The sequence below is a fragment of the Staurois parvus genome, unplaced genomic scaffold (assembly GCF_062004578.1).
Source record: "Staurois parvus isolate SC_StPar_1 unplaced genomic scaffold, SC_StPar_1.0 ptg000162l, whole genome shotgun sequence".
Lineage (NCBI taxonomy): Eukaryota > Metazoa > Chordata > Amphibia > Anura > Ranidae > Staurois > Staurois parvus.
This window is the reverse complement of record NW_028317958.1, coordinates 195,698-213,426: the sequence shown is the minus strand read 5'-3', so window position 1 is coordinate 213,426 and position 17,729 is coordinate 195,698. Positions and strand designations below refer to the sequence as shown.

The window sequence follows — 17,729 nt, the reverse complement described above, 5'->3', positions numbered from 1 at the left end:
AAATAGATTATTGGACAATTGCTTTTTTTAGGTGTAAACGTGTTTGCAAGCATATACATTCAGGGAAGGAGAATAAAACATCCTGTATGCATGAGGCCTGTAGTTGTGTATCGTCAGCTGTCTGACTAATACTACATTGTCACATTGATTCTTTTTTTTTTCTTTTTTTTTTTAGGGAACACTAATAACCATTTTGCTTTTGATCCCACACATGGCTCTCACAACCCTAAACTTATCGTGAAATCTCCTTTTGACTTTGACAATGGGGCAGATATGCAGCAGAGATACACCCTGATAGTCCACATAATTGATGACAATGTTAAGTATGGTACTGTCCAACATCCGAGAACTGGAACAGCAATGATTGATGTAAGAGTGGTCCGAACTAACACGCCTGCTCCACCTACAACTGACTACTATGTAAGTATGACGGCAGACTTTGAACTACAGGTATAGTTCCAGTGTATGAGAACAAAGTTAGTCCGATCGGTAATACCTGCCAGTTCCCCACTATATTTCCACTGTCTGTATTAGTTTTATCCTGGTTCAATAAAGTGGATTGTTTGGAGTGCAGCCGATCTGACTTCCTTTGTTCTCATCTATGCAGCACACGAGCTGGGCTAGCACCTACAAGAGGAGTCGTGCTTGGAGATTGGGAGTCTCTCTACCTTGAGCAGTGGTAATACATATATAGTTAAAGTGTAATTTCACCTTTATAGAAAACATATAAAGGTGAACTCAGGGGCGTATTTACCACAAGGCAAACAAGGCACTTGCCTAGGACGGCATTTTTCAGGGGGACAGCACCTCCCCCCAGAAGAAGGGATAAAAGAAGGAATACACACACCATGAGAACCAGGTGGAATCTGAGAGAGTACCAATTAATAAATAATTTGCGCTAGTAAATATATATAAATATATGTAAAGAAATCATCAAATCATAAGTCCAGAAAAATATATATATACCAATACCACAGAAAAATATAAAAAACTTTTTAGGTGCAAAAAAACTTTTGTGCAAAAGGAGTGTCTCAATATAAAAAAAGTGTCTCAATATAAAAAAATTTCACCAAAAAACCTTGATAATATAATGGCAGATCATCCAAAAAAATATCTTCAGAAACGGAAGCTATCCAACACACCGATCCTCATCGATCGAAATAACAGGACGAAAAACTTTGTAGTTAATCGAAAATCCACTTCTCCAATAGAAAAAGGACCACCTTCAAACGTATCCATGGGGGGAAATGCCAAGCACTCGAGAGAAACAGAAAGACTTCATGGTGCAATATTATAAAAACCAATTCCTTTATTAGATACTCATTGCACTTACTCAAGAGGTGTCCCAGCCGACACCAGCATCAACAGCATAACAGCAATCACATAAACGAGCCTGACTACTCAGCACATGTGCAATAGCTGGCAGTCAAAAATGTAATGACATCACATCAATCAAGCTCCGCCCTGAGCTTGATCTGAGAGAGTCTGAGGAATCTGAGAGAGGCTGAGGGCTGCTTGATGGTGTATGTAGAGCCTGACTCTCATTCCAGGGGATGTCCAGAGCTGTGAAGATGAGTGTCTGCCTCTCTATCGCCCTGGGGGTGGGTAGTGGAAGGCTCTTCCAGGTGGGGGGCAGGAGTGTTGTTGGCCAATGTCAGGCTCTCTCCGCGGGAGGGGGAAGGGGATGGGGTTGGTCAGTATCCATAGGGGCAAGTGATTTTTGTGTTGCCTAGGACAGCACAAAACCTAAATACACCACTTGTGAACTAACACTGTACACCTTCTCTACCCCATCACTCGTCCCTACTGAACTTATCTTGGATGCTGAGCTGTCAGTGCCCACCCAGCCATTCCAGTGGTCCAGGGATTTGAAATCACCAGTCTTCTTCTTCTCTCTGCAGCACTTCTGGGTTAGATCAGAGCTATGCTCTATGAACAAGCAGCATCACTCTGATCCGTCTTAGAACCACTACACGGACAAGAGTGAGAAGAATGGGGATTTCAAATCCCCACATTGCTGGACCGGCTGCGTGGGAACTGATGGCTCAGCATCTACAGAGATAAGTATAGCAGGGATTCGAGGAATGAGTAGGGTGTTACGGCTGACAGCACTACCTTTTCTGCACTGAAATCCTAACCAACATGGAATTCCCTTCCTGCTGGTCTACAAAACTCTGTCTATCCTCTCCCTTCTCTGTTTTACTCCATACATTGATTTATTTCCCAGCAAAACAATGCTGCTACCTTGACTCCCAAGAGCCTATTCACACACTCTGTAGGGAAAAGGCTCTTGGGAGATAGAGTTCTGGGTCGGAGTATGCCTATTTTAATAGGAACCTCTCTCCCAGCAGCTGTTCCTGCAAGAAAACTATTAATGATGTAATAGATAGTAATAAAAATAGTTTTGAGTGGTTTCTGGATTTAGTACTATTAATAACTGCATAAGAATATGCATGCATTATACATACTAGGGGGTTACAACTGGGGGAATCAATGGTCGAGAAGGATCTGGGAGTTCTGGTAAAAAACAAGTTTAATAAAGGCATGCAATGCCAAGCTGCGGTTTATAAAGCGAGCAAAATCCTCTGTTGTATTAAAAGAGGTATAGACTCCAGAAAGAGAGATATCTCATTACCCCTGTACAAATCATTAGTAATACCTCATCTGGAATATGCAGTTCAGTTTTGGGCACCAATTCACAAAAAGAACATTGGGGGACTGAAGAAAGTACAGAGAAGGGCAACCAAACTGATAAGAGGCATGGAGGAGATCAGCTATGAGGAAAGATTAGAGGAACTGAATTTAGAGAATTTGAGAAGAGGAGATTAAGGGGGGATATGATCACCATGTATAATACATAAGGGGGATATGATCACCATGTATAATACATAAGGGGGGATATGATCACCATGTATGAATACATCAGTGGTTCATATAGTGAACTCGGTGTAGAGCTATTCACCCTGAGGTCATCACAGAGGACAAGGGGGCACTCTTTACGTCTGGAGGAAAAGAAATTTAATCTCCAGACACGAAAGGTTTCTTCACAATGAGAGCTGTGAAAATGTGGAATAGACTCCCTCAAGAGTTGGTTCTGGCCAGCTCAGTGGATTGCTTTAAAAAAGGCCTGGATTCTTTCTTAGATACACAGAATATAACTGGATACTAACATTTATAGGTAAAGTTGATTTAGGCAATATCTGATTGCCTCTCGGGGGATCAGGAAGGAATTTTTTCCCCTGAAGGAGCAAGTTGGATCATGCTTTGCTGGGTTTTTTTGCCTTCCTCTGGATCAATTGTGGGTATAGGATTAAAACTTTTTTTTTTTTTTAATGGTTGAACTGGATGGACTTTTGTCTTTTTTCAGCCAGACTAACTATATATGTAATGACTATTTCCCTTATCACTTAGTTGTATTTCTGTAACCTCCCTCCAACTGAGGCCCTCCCCTTATACAGTATGTTCAGCTCATGGTGTGTTCTGCAATGCTCAAAGAAAAGGTATATTTGTCTTTAGTTTTTCACGGTTTGAAATCTAAAGTTTGGTTAATTGCTGCATACAACTGCAGATGATTTCTTTTTTTTCTATTTTATTGAATAAGTTGTACCATATTTTTTGTGAATCTCTAACAGAAGAGAAAAGGACTTACTATAGTATACAAGGATGTCAACACGTATAACCCCTCCGCCTGGTACGTACCATTCCTGCTGACTTTCATGGCCTTGCTTTTGGCTGCTCTGTTTGCCTGGGCTTGCCATCTGATATGGAAATACACCAACTTGAAAGCACTGTGCCAAAATGCAAGGAACAAGGTGACTAAAAAGAGGTGAGTTCTGTGTATATGAAATCAAGACATCTGATGTCTTATATGACTTCCTGCTACTATGTATCCCTATATTTTAATTCCTTAATTTCTGTAGCAAAAACAATGCACAGTACCTTTATGACCATTTGGCAATGATTAGTGCAATCCGTAATCTTTCCCTCTGCTCTCAACTGATGAAAGCTGAAATTTGAACAACATACTAGAATTTGCCAATCCTTAGATACCCCTGTTTACCTTTTCCTGTTAGTCTCCCCATTCAGGCTTATATGCGTGCCTATCATATTTTCATTGCAAGAAATGCAGTATTTGGTATTTTGATCTGTTGAATGTACTTATTATTATCAGTATTAATAAAAAAAATTAATAATTTTCTGTGTGTGTAAACTATATTATATAATGCAGTGAATTATTCTAATTATTCACTGCCCCCGAGGATTTTGCAGTCTCATGTCTGAAGCTACTTTTTATTGAGTAGTTGGAAGTAAAGTGAAGTGAGTAGAAGGCATGTGGATATGTGTGAAAGTTAAAACTACATATGATTTTGTATTATTGTTTTTTTAAATAATAATTTTAACTTGTCTGTAATTAAAATATATGGTTTTACAAAAAAGTATTTGCTTCGTGAATTCTATTATTAATTCAAAAAATACTATATAAGCACCCAAAAATTCCTGTTATTTTGATGTATAGCTACTTGGAAACACTTTTTTTAATTTGTACTGAACTATTTTTAGCAGTCCTTGCCCCCGAGGAGCTTACAGTCTCGTATCAGAAGTTATTCTTTAATGAGCATTTGGAAATTCTATCACTTTCAATGACAGAGGCTCTCAACCTTTTTGAGATCAGGGCCTGGTAAATTCTTCCAAAACTTTCCATGCCCCAATAGAAAAAAAGAAAGTTCATACTCACACAATAAAAGTAGGGGAATGCAAAATGTGCATTGAAATGTTGCAAGGCACTAGATGAGGCTGGTTGTCACTGTAGGGAAGGATGAAGGTTGTGGAGTGGGTTAGGGTACTATGTAGCAGACTTGGTTCCCCTGCAGTGCATGAGATTTCTGGAGAGGGGCTTGGGAAATTATGGGGTGTTGAAGGCTCTCAGGGGCCTGGTGACACTGTGGATCACTATGGGAGGGTGAGGGGCACTTTGGAAGCTGGGAGACACTGTGGGAAATGAAGAACTTTGCATCTGGCTGGAGACACAGGAGAGGGGAGGCTGAGACCTAGTTGTAGGTATTGGCCTGGTGATTGAGAACTGCTGCTCTAGGGGACCCCCTAACAATACAATCCACACTATGATCATTGCAAAAATGCTGGAACTGGTATTTTGTATATAAGGACTAGACCACCATAAGCCAACATGCTGCTGCCTACTTAACTGACATTCCTCTGTATGACATGTATTGCTCTGAGTGCCTGTATGTGTAGGGGTCAATGTATTTATTTGATCTCGCAATATATATTTATAGTATCTATGCCTTTATTTGTGTAAGTGTGTTGACAAAGATGATGGTGGTTCCCTAGTATTTGATAAAAAATTTACTTTCTTTGTTTTTTATTGGTAGAGTCAAGACCTACCAACCAGGTATGTAGTAGATTTTTTCTTTGTGGTGGTATGTGTTTCTAAACTTGGGTAACATGGAACAAAATTTGGCTAGTTCAGCAGGGACCAAACAAATTTTGATCTGTGTGTAGGCCTCCCTGTTCAACAGACTTCTGTCGAAACGGACCTGCTAGAAAACTTTCCAATTGGCTAGAGCGCTGATCAGTGTATTCTGACAGCAGAGAATCCCCACTGTCAAAATACAATGTCCTGGCAAGGGGGATTCCTGCATTCACCTCTCGTGTGTGGATGCATGAATGCATTTTTTTGTTGTTTTTTTCTGTCTGGCCCACTGGCTGAACGAAAAAAAAGAGCCGTGTGTACCCAGCTTTAGATTTAGATTCTTTCAAATCCACATGCTGAGAGATGTGATTTATTGTATGCTGAGGATATGGGTATAAAAGAAAGGGGTAATTTACATCTTCAAATGGAGTTTCTGTATCCACGTTCATTCAACATCTGTATTTGATCTCTAATTTTGATTGTCCCACATTTCAATTATTCATAGCAATCCCAGTTGTGTAAATTGATTGTCCATTTGGTCTACCCTTCTCTATGTGTCAGTACTATATATATATATATATGGCTTCTGCACATATATATGGCATGTGTTCTACCATGGCACTGATTGATTATCCCCACCTTCAATGTGTGCTGTGTGTTCCTGTACCTAGCATATGTTCGACACATTATTGGCCAGGTGATTGTATGCTGCAAATTCATGACTAGGAAATATTACAGTGATTTAGGCAAATTAATCTTACCTCCAAAGTGGTACATTTTGCCAAAGCAGAAACTCTTAATTTCACTCATCAAATTACTAAGGCTTGAAACCAAAAATCAATTTTTTGCCTTTTTATTTTGCGTATTTAGGCAGTTTAGTATTTCACTCACCCCTATTATTGACAGGATCAAAGTTTTTTCAAAACACCTAATAAAGGTAAACGTAAACCTTTCTCTTCCTGCCCACAGTGTCATGTTTCTCCGTAGGTGGTGTCTCTTGCATTTAATTTAAATTTTTTTTTTTGCTTTTGTAAATGTTCTTAACAATTTTTATTTTATTATATTAGGAACAAAAAAAGAAAAAGTTGAAACAATCACAGTGAGTAATTGTCTCATATGCCGCATGAAGTAGCTCTGTTGATTTTACTTGTTAATAATAATATAAATAATTAAAATAATATCCTTACAATTTTAATTATGATCACTATTATTTTAAGTACTGTTATAAAGTTTAAAAAAACAATTTTTTTTAGTTTATATAACAGAGAAAAAGAGATAATTTTCAACTTCCAGGAACAATGATGACAATTGTTGACTAAGTTTGTTCTGTTTTTTTGGTCACTGAACTCACAGTAGGCACATTATTTTGGCATCCACTAGTCTATCTGGTGTAGCATGCATATTGGGTTCTGAGCTATACAATTTCCAGCTTTCACTGTATTGCCTTGATTTTTGACCTCTGCAAAGGGATGTGAAGTTTTATGCCCGATACACGCTATCAGTTTTTTTTTTTCCACCCAGCAGGCTGAGCAAAAAAACTGACAGATCGCTGTACTAACACAAGTGGTGTTAGTACAACAATCTCCCCTGCTATGCTATTGTGTTCTGACAGGGGGAGAGCCTCCCTCTCCACCAGAACACAATGGTCAGCATTCTCAGCCACTGGCTGAGAGCATTGATTCTTTTTTGGTCATGCCCCTTCTACAGGCTTCTGTTGGACTTGCTGCCGTACACATGGGCCGAATATCGGCATATGCGTACGGGAATTAAAAAGCAGGTTTGGTATGTCACATAGGTCAGACCAGGAACAGTTTTAGTTAGGATCAAGTTTGAGGCTTAATAATGTATGTCCTGTTTGTAATTTTGGAAAAATAGAATGTTAAGTTGTAATGGGTACAGAATATTAAAATCATAATTATATGCTCTGTGAGATCACATTTTCGTAAATGAATTGGGGTGTTCAGAGATTGATGAAGGCAGATTGGGATTCTCAGTAAGGTAGCAGTTTCCATCTCCCAGTTATTCAATTGATATTGATAAGGATTGCAATAGACAAAGAGATGCCACCCCATCTGCATTGTCTGTACTGGAGCTCCTGCCCATCAGACACCAACTTCCTATAAGTGCATCCTTCCTTGTAAAGGTTTACTGACAGACAATGGGAGTTGTAGCTGGGCTCCCTAGACATCCATTGAGCCTCAGGATCCTGGCTAAGTAATCTTGTGGATGATTTGGCTCTGGGGATGTCCACACACTATTCCTATGCAGATGAAGATTTCCAGTGACCTTTACTATCTGTGGGGGTTCTTGTCTTCCTATCTCATTGGCAGAGGGAGTTGGAGCCCATGGCGATTGTGCCCCCTACACTAAATATCCCACCTGTATCTCTTAATGTGGTGAAAAGTTGGCTGTACATGGAACAATTACAAACCTATCCTTTTTATTTTGTTAAAGGAAACTACAACCTATGAACCCATTTTTCATGGAGAAGCCATTGATCCAGGTAAATCCGACATTCTCTTAGAAGCTAACTTTAAGGCAGGTATCCAGAAGAAAATTAAACTCTTTTCTTTCTCACAAAGGAGAGCCGTTCAATGATCTACCATCAGCTCTTTAAAGTCCCAAGCCCGCACATTTTTATCAAGTTATAAATAGACATCTTAAGGACTAGATCTTCTTTTAGGCTTGATTGACTTGTGTGTCCTTGTGGGACAGATTTTCTCTCGCTTCCTGTTTGTTTCATTATTATATGTACTTATATAGCACCAACAGTTTATATAGAGCTTTACATATCTATTGCACATTCACATCAGTCCCTGCCCTCAAGAAACTTCCCGTCTAAGGTCCCTGACTCACATTCATACACATTATGCATACTACAGCCAACTTACCTACCAGCATGTCTTTGGAGTGTGAAAAGAAGCTGGAGTACCGGGAGGAATCTCATGCAGACACAGGTTTGTGGTTTGAACCAATGACCTTAGTGATGGTAGGCAGAAGTGCTAACCACTTAGCCAATGTGCTTGCAAGGTTCTGATAGGGTCTAATTAGAAAGTGTGGGAAAGTCTAGCCAACGGGGACATACACAACAAAAAAATAGATTGCTCACTATGTCCAAAACTAAAACATATTGACAAAAGTTAGGCTTTAAAGTGAAGCTGTGGTCGCACAGAGATTTTCAAATGTTATTTAGGGTCTTATTTCTTTCTGAGCAACACGGGACTTTGTATTTCAGAACTTTCTGAAACCTAGAAGCTTTCTCACTACCTTGGAGTGAGAAAGATATTTCATTTATTTGATGTAAAAACACACAAAAAAGGGGAAAAGTGAAAGGGAGCGAACAAGAAATGGTCCAAAAGGATACATTTTTGTATCCTAAAGACAAGGTAAACACACAGTAAAATAAAATACAAATAGTTTTTATTGCGTAGCGTTACTCTTGTTGCCCCGGTTTCCTCTTGCTTTGCCCCACAGCAAGGCGCACACACACACACACACACACACACACACACACACTCTGGCTCATTGTCTTCAATGACCAGCCTAGGGGATGTTTTGTTTTTGGAGTTTTATTGTAAAACTGGGGATAGGGATGGAGAATTGTAATAGGATACTCCAAAATTAGAACTATTCATATTGAGGACACCTGAACGTATCTCTCAGTTGAGCACTGTAGAAGTCCTGGCTACGAACAGATAGCAGACTTCCTTTGCCTAGCCCCTACCCATGTTCTGGAAGGCTCTCATAGCTTCCTGAAGGTGGGCAAAACTCAGACAAACTCAAACAACACCACAGCATCATGAGCAGACCTGACTAATCAATCACAGCACTCTGTTAAGCAGAATGCCACACTGAATTTACCTGACAGCCTCTCTGGTAAGCTGAGAAACACAGCTATGCCTACTCTAACTGCACAAATTCTAGCACCTGACTAGGAGGGTGCTACAATTGCATATATTAAAACCACAGAACACAATACAATGTGAAGACAGTATCAATTTCACAACATTCAGCTCAACTTATTATCCCTCACTGGTCAATGACCATTAACGTTAGAAGATATACAACTTCCAAAAGATATTAGGTGGGAGTATATAGTACAACCATGCCTCGACTTTAGTTGCTTCCTCAGGAGAATATGAGCCAAAGGCTGTGATAAAACAGAAAAATATTGGTACAACATAGTAACAGTGATTGCAAAAGAAAATTATAATACTATTGCCATGCATGACTATTAGATTGCAGTGGTGGTAACCTACATCGTCAAGTCTAAAAGAAATCAAAAGCAGCAAGTACGGTGGTAGAACAAACAAAACCATAATAAAATGGCAGGTAAAGAGTAGTAGTAATGCTGCATGAACAATTAATAAACCAGCCACCATGTGCTCACCTAAAAAGCTGCACAGAAAAGGCATCTCCTCTAGTGCCATCCCAGCCCGCATGTCTCAGTCTAATATGCCCCCATCCCGGCGCATACATCTGTGCTGGCAAGGGTCAGAGTCTGACATCACCAGGTCAGCGCTCCCGAACACGCATAGGCACCACCCCAGGGGAAGTTTTGGCATCATTGGTTGGCTCTTTCCACCAGGCTGCCACAATCTAATAGTCATGCATGGCAATGGTATTATATATAATTTTTTTTGCAATCACTGTTAGTATATTGTACCAATTTATATAAGTGGTGAAGCGCTCAACTAAAATAATCAAAAAACTAGTGCAATAACCCCTTTATAAATATACACTGGTGAAAAAGGTGATAAATGATACCTCTTATACAAATAGTACAATAATAACTAGTGCAATATCCTCATCACTGTATATTACATCCCTAGTGGTGTAATGATTATTACTTAAACTGTGCAAAAAAAGTACTCAAATACAAATAATCAGACCGATTTAAATAAAAAAACAAATAAGATGGTGATGCCACACTGTGCAAAAACATAACAAGTGTTCAAATCATATCACTCCATGCTGCAATAGTGCTCTTCGTGAAATCTTGACGTGACTCCCCTCAATGATAGCCAAAATGCCCCCTCACCTTCCACATTCGACCCTTGCGGGTCACAGAGCTTTTTCTATATATATAATTGCCAGATTTATTCTCCTCCACTGCCTCCACCGACCATGATCCTCCTCCAGGCAGTAAGTAATACTCCAAAAGCTCCCCTCATAAAACGGACTCTGCCAGATATAATTCTCCTCCACTGCCTTCACCGCTCAAAATCCTCCTCCAGGCAGTCAATTACACTCCAATACCCCTCATAGAATGGACACAGGCACAGGTCGCATATGAAAAACAGAATCACATCTCCATAGTGCAACACCGTTTAATACACTTCCTCAGTAAAATCGAACATTACACTCACATGTCCTTCAGCAAGGTAAAGCAGTTCCCATGTACTATGGGTGTATACAGGTGTCCAAAGATGGCGTCCAAACCCGGAACCGGAAGTACGTCACCCCTATACGTCAACGCGTTGCGCCACAGTCACGTGGCTTCTTCAGTGTAATGTTCGATTTTACTGAGGAAGTGTATTAAACGGTGTTGCACTATGGAGATGTGATTCTGTTTTTCATATGCGACCTGTGCCTGTGTCCATTCTATGAGGGGTATTGGAGTGTAATTGACTGCCTGGAGGAGGATTTTGAGCGGTGAAGGCAGTGGAGGAGAATTATATCTGGCAGAGTCCGTTTTATGAGGGGAGCTTTTGGAGTATTACTTACTGCCTGGAGGAGGATCATGGTCGGTGGAGGCAGTGGAGGAGAATAAATCTGGCAATTATATATATAGAAAAAGCTCTGTGACCCGCAAGGGTCGAATGTGGAAGGTGAGGGGGCATTTTGGCTATCATTGAGGGGAGTCACGTCAAGATTTCACGAAGAGCACTATTGCAGCATGGAGTGATATGATTTGAACACTTGTTATGTTTTTGCACAGTGTGGCATCACCATCTTATTTGTTTTTTTATTTAAATCGGTCTGATTATTTGTATTTGAGTACTTTTTTTGCACAGTTTAAGTAATAATCATTACACCACTAGGGATGTAATATACAGTGATGAGGATATTGCACTAGTTATTATTGTACTATTTGTATAAGAGGTATCATTTATCACCTTTTTCACCAGTGTATATTTATAAAGGGGTTATTGCACTAGTTTTTTGATTATTTTAGTTGAGCGCTTCACCACTTATATAATTTGTTTCACATATCTTGGGGTATAGAGAATAGGTGATAGCAGCTTACTCACTAGGTTCTGTGGAGCGCAGGGGGATTTCTATATATTGTACCAATATTTTTCTGTTTTATTGTAGATCATTTTTGGCTAATATTTCCTCCTGGGGAAGCGACTAAATCATTTTCCAAAAGTTCTATATTTTATGACATTATTGGTGGGGATAATATTTGCAATCTAAGTTGAGCTGAATGTTGTGAAATTGATACTGTCTTCACATTGTATTGTGGTCTATGGTTTTAATATATGTAATAAAAACTATTTGTATTTTATTTTACTGTTTATTTACCTTGTCTTTAGGGTACCAAAATAGTCCATTTATCATTTTGAAGTGTTTCTTTTTCGCTCCCTTTCACTTTTCTCCTTAGTCAGTTATTGGATGGTGGTGCCCCTTTATTTTATCATTTGGTTTTTTGTAGCACTTTGCTAATTTTTATACATCAAGAAAGTCAGTCAGTGAGGCAGTTCTGGCATTTGAGGTGTCAAATTTCTAAAGCTAAAGAGACCCTGTCAGTTGCCCAAGAAATCCAAACAGTAGGTCCCTGCAATAAAAGAGATGTATACTCATCTGTTGGGTGGCCAGTGTCTCCTACCCTTCCTCTATTCCATTTCTGCAACCTATATCAGTCTCCTTGGTATTCCCAGTATCGTCATGTGCTTGTATTGAGGTCTCTGCAGTGATGGGTCTCTGTAAAAGAAGAGATATTCTCATTTCTTGGGTGGCCAGTGTCTCCTACCTTCTCTCTATTCCATGATGTATTGAATAGTGAAGAGAATGATGGAAGCTGCAATGCTGGTATGGGAAGGTAAGAGACACTGGCAGCTTGAGATGTGGGTATAATACCTCTAATATTGCAAGGATTTACCATTTACAGTTACAGTTAGGTCCATATATAATTGGGCACAGGCACAATTTTCATACTTTGGCTCTGTATGCCATTAGAATAAATTAAAATGAAACAATCAAAATTAATTTGAAGTGCAGACTTTCAGCTTTAATTCAAGGGGTTGAACATAAGTATCAAGAACAAATTTTAGGAACTGCAACCATTTTTATATACAGTCCCTCCAAGTCTATTCTGGCTTTTCTATTCTTCTCGTTTATGAATTATTTGCACCTTGTGGTGAACCCTCTGCATTTGCTCTTGTGAAGTCTATTCTTGATTGTAGACTTTGACAACGATACGCCCACCTCCTGGAGAGTGGATGTTGTGAATGGGTTTTTCTTTGCCATAGAGAGGATCCTGCGATCATCCACCACTGTTGTATTCCGTGGACGTCCATGTCTTTTTATGTTGCTGAGCTCACCAGTGCGTTCTTTCCTCAGAATGTACCAAACTGTTGATTTGGCCACTCCTAATGTTGCTGCTATCTCTCTGATGGATTTGTTTCATTTTTGAAGCCTTACAATGGGCTGTTTCACTTGGACAGCTCCTTTGAATGCATGATGTAGGTCCACAGTAATAGATTCAAAATGCAAATACCACACTTAGAATCAACTCCAGACCTTTTACCTGCTTAATTGATGAAGAAATAATGAAGGAGAAGCCCACACCTGGCCATGAAACAGCTATTGATTCAATTGTCCAATTACTTTAGGTCCCTTGAAAAAGGGGGATGGCTACTCTTAAGAGCTGTAATTCCTAAACCCGTCTTCCAATTTGCATGTACATACCCTCAAATTAAACCTGTTTAAGAGTGTGCACTTTCAGCCCATATCCATTATATAACTATAGCTTGAATATGTTTTGGTAAATACCTGAAAAAACTAAAATTGTGCTTGTGTCCAAAATTATATGGACCAAACTGTATATTTAGGCAACAGACACGTTCTCTTTTAATGTCTTGTTTAATGTCTTGAACCATTACTACAGGCATCAATAATAAGCTCTGCTTCTCTATTAGTCACAGGAAACGCTTACGAGTATAACAACAAGTCTGGAGCAAGACGCTGGAAGTCTGAGCAACCCAAGGACAGTAAGGTGACACTTACAGACATCGCCGCTGTTACAGAAGCTCTGCCTACTAATCCTCCCACTGTTCCCGCTGTTAATGTCACCTAAGAAGAGACTTCAAACTTCAGTAGATGATGGTCTTGAGTGATTTGCTTTGTATTTAAAATTTTTTTGGAAAAGCCACTTTTTGATTGGATTGCATTCATCTTTTTGTGTTCAGTCAACAAAAAGAAAATATATATACACTGCTCAAAAAAATTAAAGGAACACTTTTTAATTAGACTATAGCATCAAGTCAGTTAAACTCCTGGGATATTGATCTGGTCAGTTAAGTAGCAGAGGGGGTTGTTAATCAGTTTCAGCTGCTTTGGTATTAATGAAATTAACAACAGGTGCGCTAGATGGGCAGCAATGAGACTACCCTCAAAACAGGAATGGTTTTACAGGTGGAGGCCACTGACTTTTTTTTCTCTGCTCATCTTTTCTGACTGTTTTCCACTAGTTTTGCATTTGTCTAGGGTCAGTGTCACTACTGGTAGCATGAGGCGATACCTGAACCCTACAGAGGTTGCACAGGCAGTCCAACTCCTCCAGGATGGCACATCAATATGTGCCATTGCCAGAAGATTTGCTGTGTCTCCCAGCACAGTCTCAAGAGCATGGAGGAGATTCCAGGTGACAGGCAGTTACTCTAGGAGAGCTGGACAGTGCCGTAGAAGGTCCTTAACCCAGCAGCAGGACCAGTATCTGCTCCTTTGTGCAAGGAGGAAAAGGATGAGCACTGCCAGAGCCCTACAAAATGACCTCTAGCAGGCCACTAGTGTGAATGTCTCTGACAAAACAATCAGAAACAGACTTCATGAGGGCCTGCGGGCCAAGCATCCTCTAGTGGGCCCTGTGCTCACTGCCCGGCACCATAGAGCTCGATTGGCATTTGCCGTTGAACACCAGAATTGGCAGGTCCACCACTGGCACCCTGTGCTTTTCATAGATGAGAGCAGGTTCACCCTGAACACATGTGACAGACATGAAAGGGTGTGGAAAGCCATGGAGAACATTATGCTGCCTGCAACATTGTTCAGCATGACCGTTTTGGTGGTAGGTCAGTGATGGTCTGGGAGGCATATCCATGCAGGGATGCACAGACCTCTACAGGCTAAACAATGGCACCCTGACTGCCATTAAGTATTGGGATGAAATCCTTGGACCCATTGTCAGACCCTGAGCTGGTCCAGTGGGTCCTGGGTGCCTCCCGGTGCACGACAATGCCCAGCCTCATGTGGCGAGAGTATGCAGGTAGTTCCTGGAGGATGAAGGAATTGATACCATTGAATGGGCCCCATGCTCGCCTGACCTAAATCCAATAGAACACCTCTCGGATATCATGTTTCGGTCCATCTGACGCTGCCAGGTTGCACCTCAGACTGTCCAGGAGCTCAGTAATGCCCAGATCTCTGAGGAAATACCCCAGGACACCAGCCGTCATCTCATTAGGAGCATGCTCCGACATTGTCAGGCATGCATACAGGCACTTGGGGGCCATACAAACTACTGAGTACCATGCTGCATCATTTTTTCACTTTGATTTTTGGGGTGTCTTTGAATTCAGCCCTCTACAGGTTGATAATTTTTATTTTCATCAAACAATGGGGCATCCTTTTGTTCCAAACTCATTACCCAGTCCATATCAGTATAGATATCCAGCATGAGATTTTTTCCCCATTGAGATCTGATGTGTTTTCAAAGTGTTCCTTTAATTTTTTTGAGCAGTGTAGAATAGAATCACAAAAATTATTGTCTGGGTAAGTTAACCTTTTAAAGAGCAACCTCCAAGTGTGGGGTCTTGTGAGCCACTATGGTGTATACAACATGCTAATAAATATTTAAATATTTATATTATAAATACAATTGTGGTAATATCAATGCAATAATGAAAATAAAAATTGTGTATAAAAGCTGTGATAAATAGTGGTTCACATACACATACACATACTCATACCACTGTGTCATAGAGAATAAAACCAGAAAAGGTGTTGCGCTCCGCTACCAATTGCAACATTTTGTGAATAAATAAATAATAGTCCAGCATCGAAACAATACAGATCAATATCACTGCAATTGTATTACTGCTGTAAACATGTCCTTATTAAGTTCATGACCTTGACCCTTCCTCAAGTGTTGTGATACGAAATAATAGCCGTGCGGTCCACCATTTGTAAAAAATATATATATTGTGCACCTTCACCAGTTGTGCTCTCACCTGGTGTCAGGGGTGGACTGACAACTCATGGGACCCCCAGGCAACAGGGGATCATGGGGCCCCTGTGTCCTCGCCCACACTCAAACCACACCCAAAAAAGCCTATGAAAAGGTACCAGGGGCATCTCATGGGGCCCCCTACTGACCAAGGGCCCTCGGGCAGTGCCCGAGTTCCCAAATGGTCAGTCCACCCCTGCCTGGTGTGTATGACCAAACTGTTAAATGAAGTCATAAAAGGCTTGTGTCCCATTATTTGGATTTAGTGGTAAATGTATGGGATTATCCCTTTTTTTATAATTCCTCCTGATGAAGCCACGTGACCCGGTGGCGTAACGCGTAGGGGAGGGGTTCTAACGTCACGACACTTAAAGCAACATACAGCAAGTATTCAGCAATATTGGAAAACTTTACAGTGGATTCAGATTTTGTTGTGTGACTGCCTTGGAGACATCTGAAAAAGTAAAAGTATTCAAAGTATAAAATATAAAAAATACAGCAAGGGACCTCTGGGTGTTGGTGGTGAGGGACTAAGGCTCGGGTTGGACTTTAACTTTCCTCCTATTAAAGCGTAAGTCCAGCCAAAACTTTTTTTCTTAATTTTGGATAGAATAGGGATTGTTAGAATTCTTGTCAGATTGATATTTCTGTCTCTGTCCCTGACAGAGAGGGAATCTCTCTAATGGAGCCCTGAAAAACAGTAAAAACAACAGGAGATCTACTACCATTGACTTTATCTAGAACTAAAAAAAAATTTTAGTCACACTCTTTTAATCCTCTAAAGGGAGCCCTTATCACTTAATCTGGTTTCTGCTTTGAAAATGACTGTCTATGCTGAAACTCTGATGGATGTTGCTGGAAACCTCAGACTCAAGATTAGCTGTTTCCAGAGCTCTAGCAATAGAGCTAGCTACAGGAGTTCCCAAGAGATATAAGAAAACAAAGGACGACTATCTGAAATATTAGTTTTAGATGGACTGACCCTTTAATTTTATCTTTTCATTTCTTCTTTCTTTTAATATGATGATCGGTTTGATGCCTGTAATAGATCATCACATACACCCTCTGCTAGAGATGTGAACACACTGTTGTAAATAATTCACAAATCTCTGATAGAGCCCAATAACATATTCATCTTCTAAGCAATACTTTCTCTTTGATATATAACCATCTTACATCTTTATGAATGAGATCTGTCCAATGAGTCTAGAGAGGGGGAGAAGTATATTACCCATAAGTTATTCATTAACTGTATCAATTCCACTAATTACTTGCTAAAAACAACACTACTCTATTAATTTTTTCTACCTTAATATTTAAAGGAAATATTTTTAAAGCTCTAGAGTCAAACCATATAAGTTATGTGACTTTTGGTAATTGCTTTGATTTTAGATATTTAATCATCATTTACAATTGACTTAATTTGAAGAAAAAAACAATATTAATTTTGCACGTTTGTGCATTACATTGGTCAGATTAAGCATAGACATACTGAGAAATATATATACACTCTTTAAAGGCTTCATAAAATGAAAAAATCTTTAGGAATGAACATAATTATTACCCATAAGTAATTAAAAGTGTCAATTCCACTAATCACTGGCTAAAAACAACGCTGCTGTAATTATTTTTCCCTACCTTAATATTTAAAGGAAGTATTTTAAAAGCTCTGGAGTAAAAAAAGCATAAATGATGTGACTTTTGGTAATTGCACTGATTTTAATATTTAATTATCAATTACAGTTGACTTAATATGATTTTTAATTTGAATAAAATAACAGTATTCATTTTGCATGTTTGTGTGCATTGGATTGATCAGATTAAACATAGATGAAATGAGAATATATA

The 17,729-nt window shown here is 39.6% G+C and overlaps 1 protein-coding gene across 1 annotated transcript in view; it reads left to right on the top strand.

Moving 5' to 3' along the window:
* LOC149463015 (cadherin-related family member 3-like) overlaps positions 1-13,903 on the top strand; it is a 77,694-nt gene extending 63,791 nt beyond the window's left edge. The window contains exons 14-19 of the mRNA XM_089676029.1: positions 176-420; positions 3,633-3,826; positions 5,391-5,410; positions 6,499-6,530; positions 7,886-7,934; positions 13,576-13,903. Of these exons, the coding sequence (XP_089532155.1) occupies positions 176-420; positions 3,633-3,826; positions 5,391-5,410; positions 6,499-6,530; positions 7,886-7,934; positions 13,576-13,733 (698 nt within the window). The 3' untranslated portion in view covers positions 13,734-13,903. The remainder of the gene's footprint in view (positions 1-175; positions 421-3,632; positions 3,827-5,390; positions 5,411-6,498; positions 6,531-7,885; positions 7,935-13,575) is intronic.
* Positions 13,904-17,729: the final 3,826 nt, after the last annotated feature.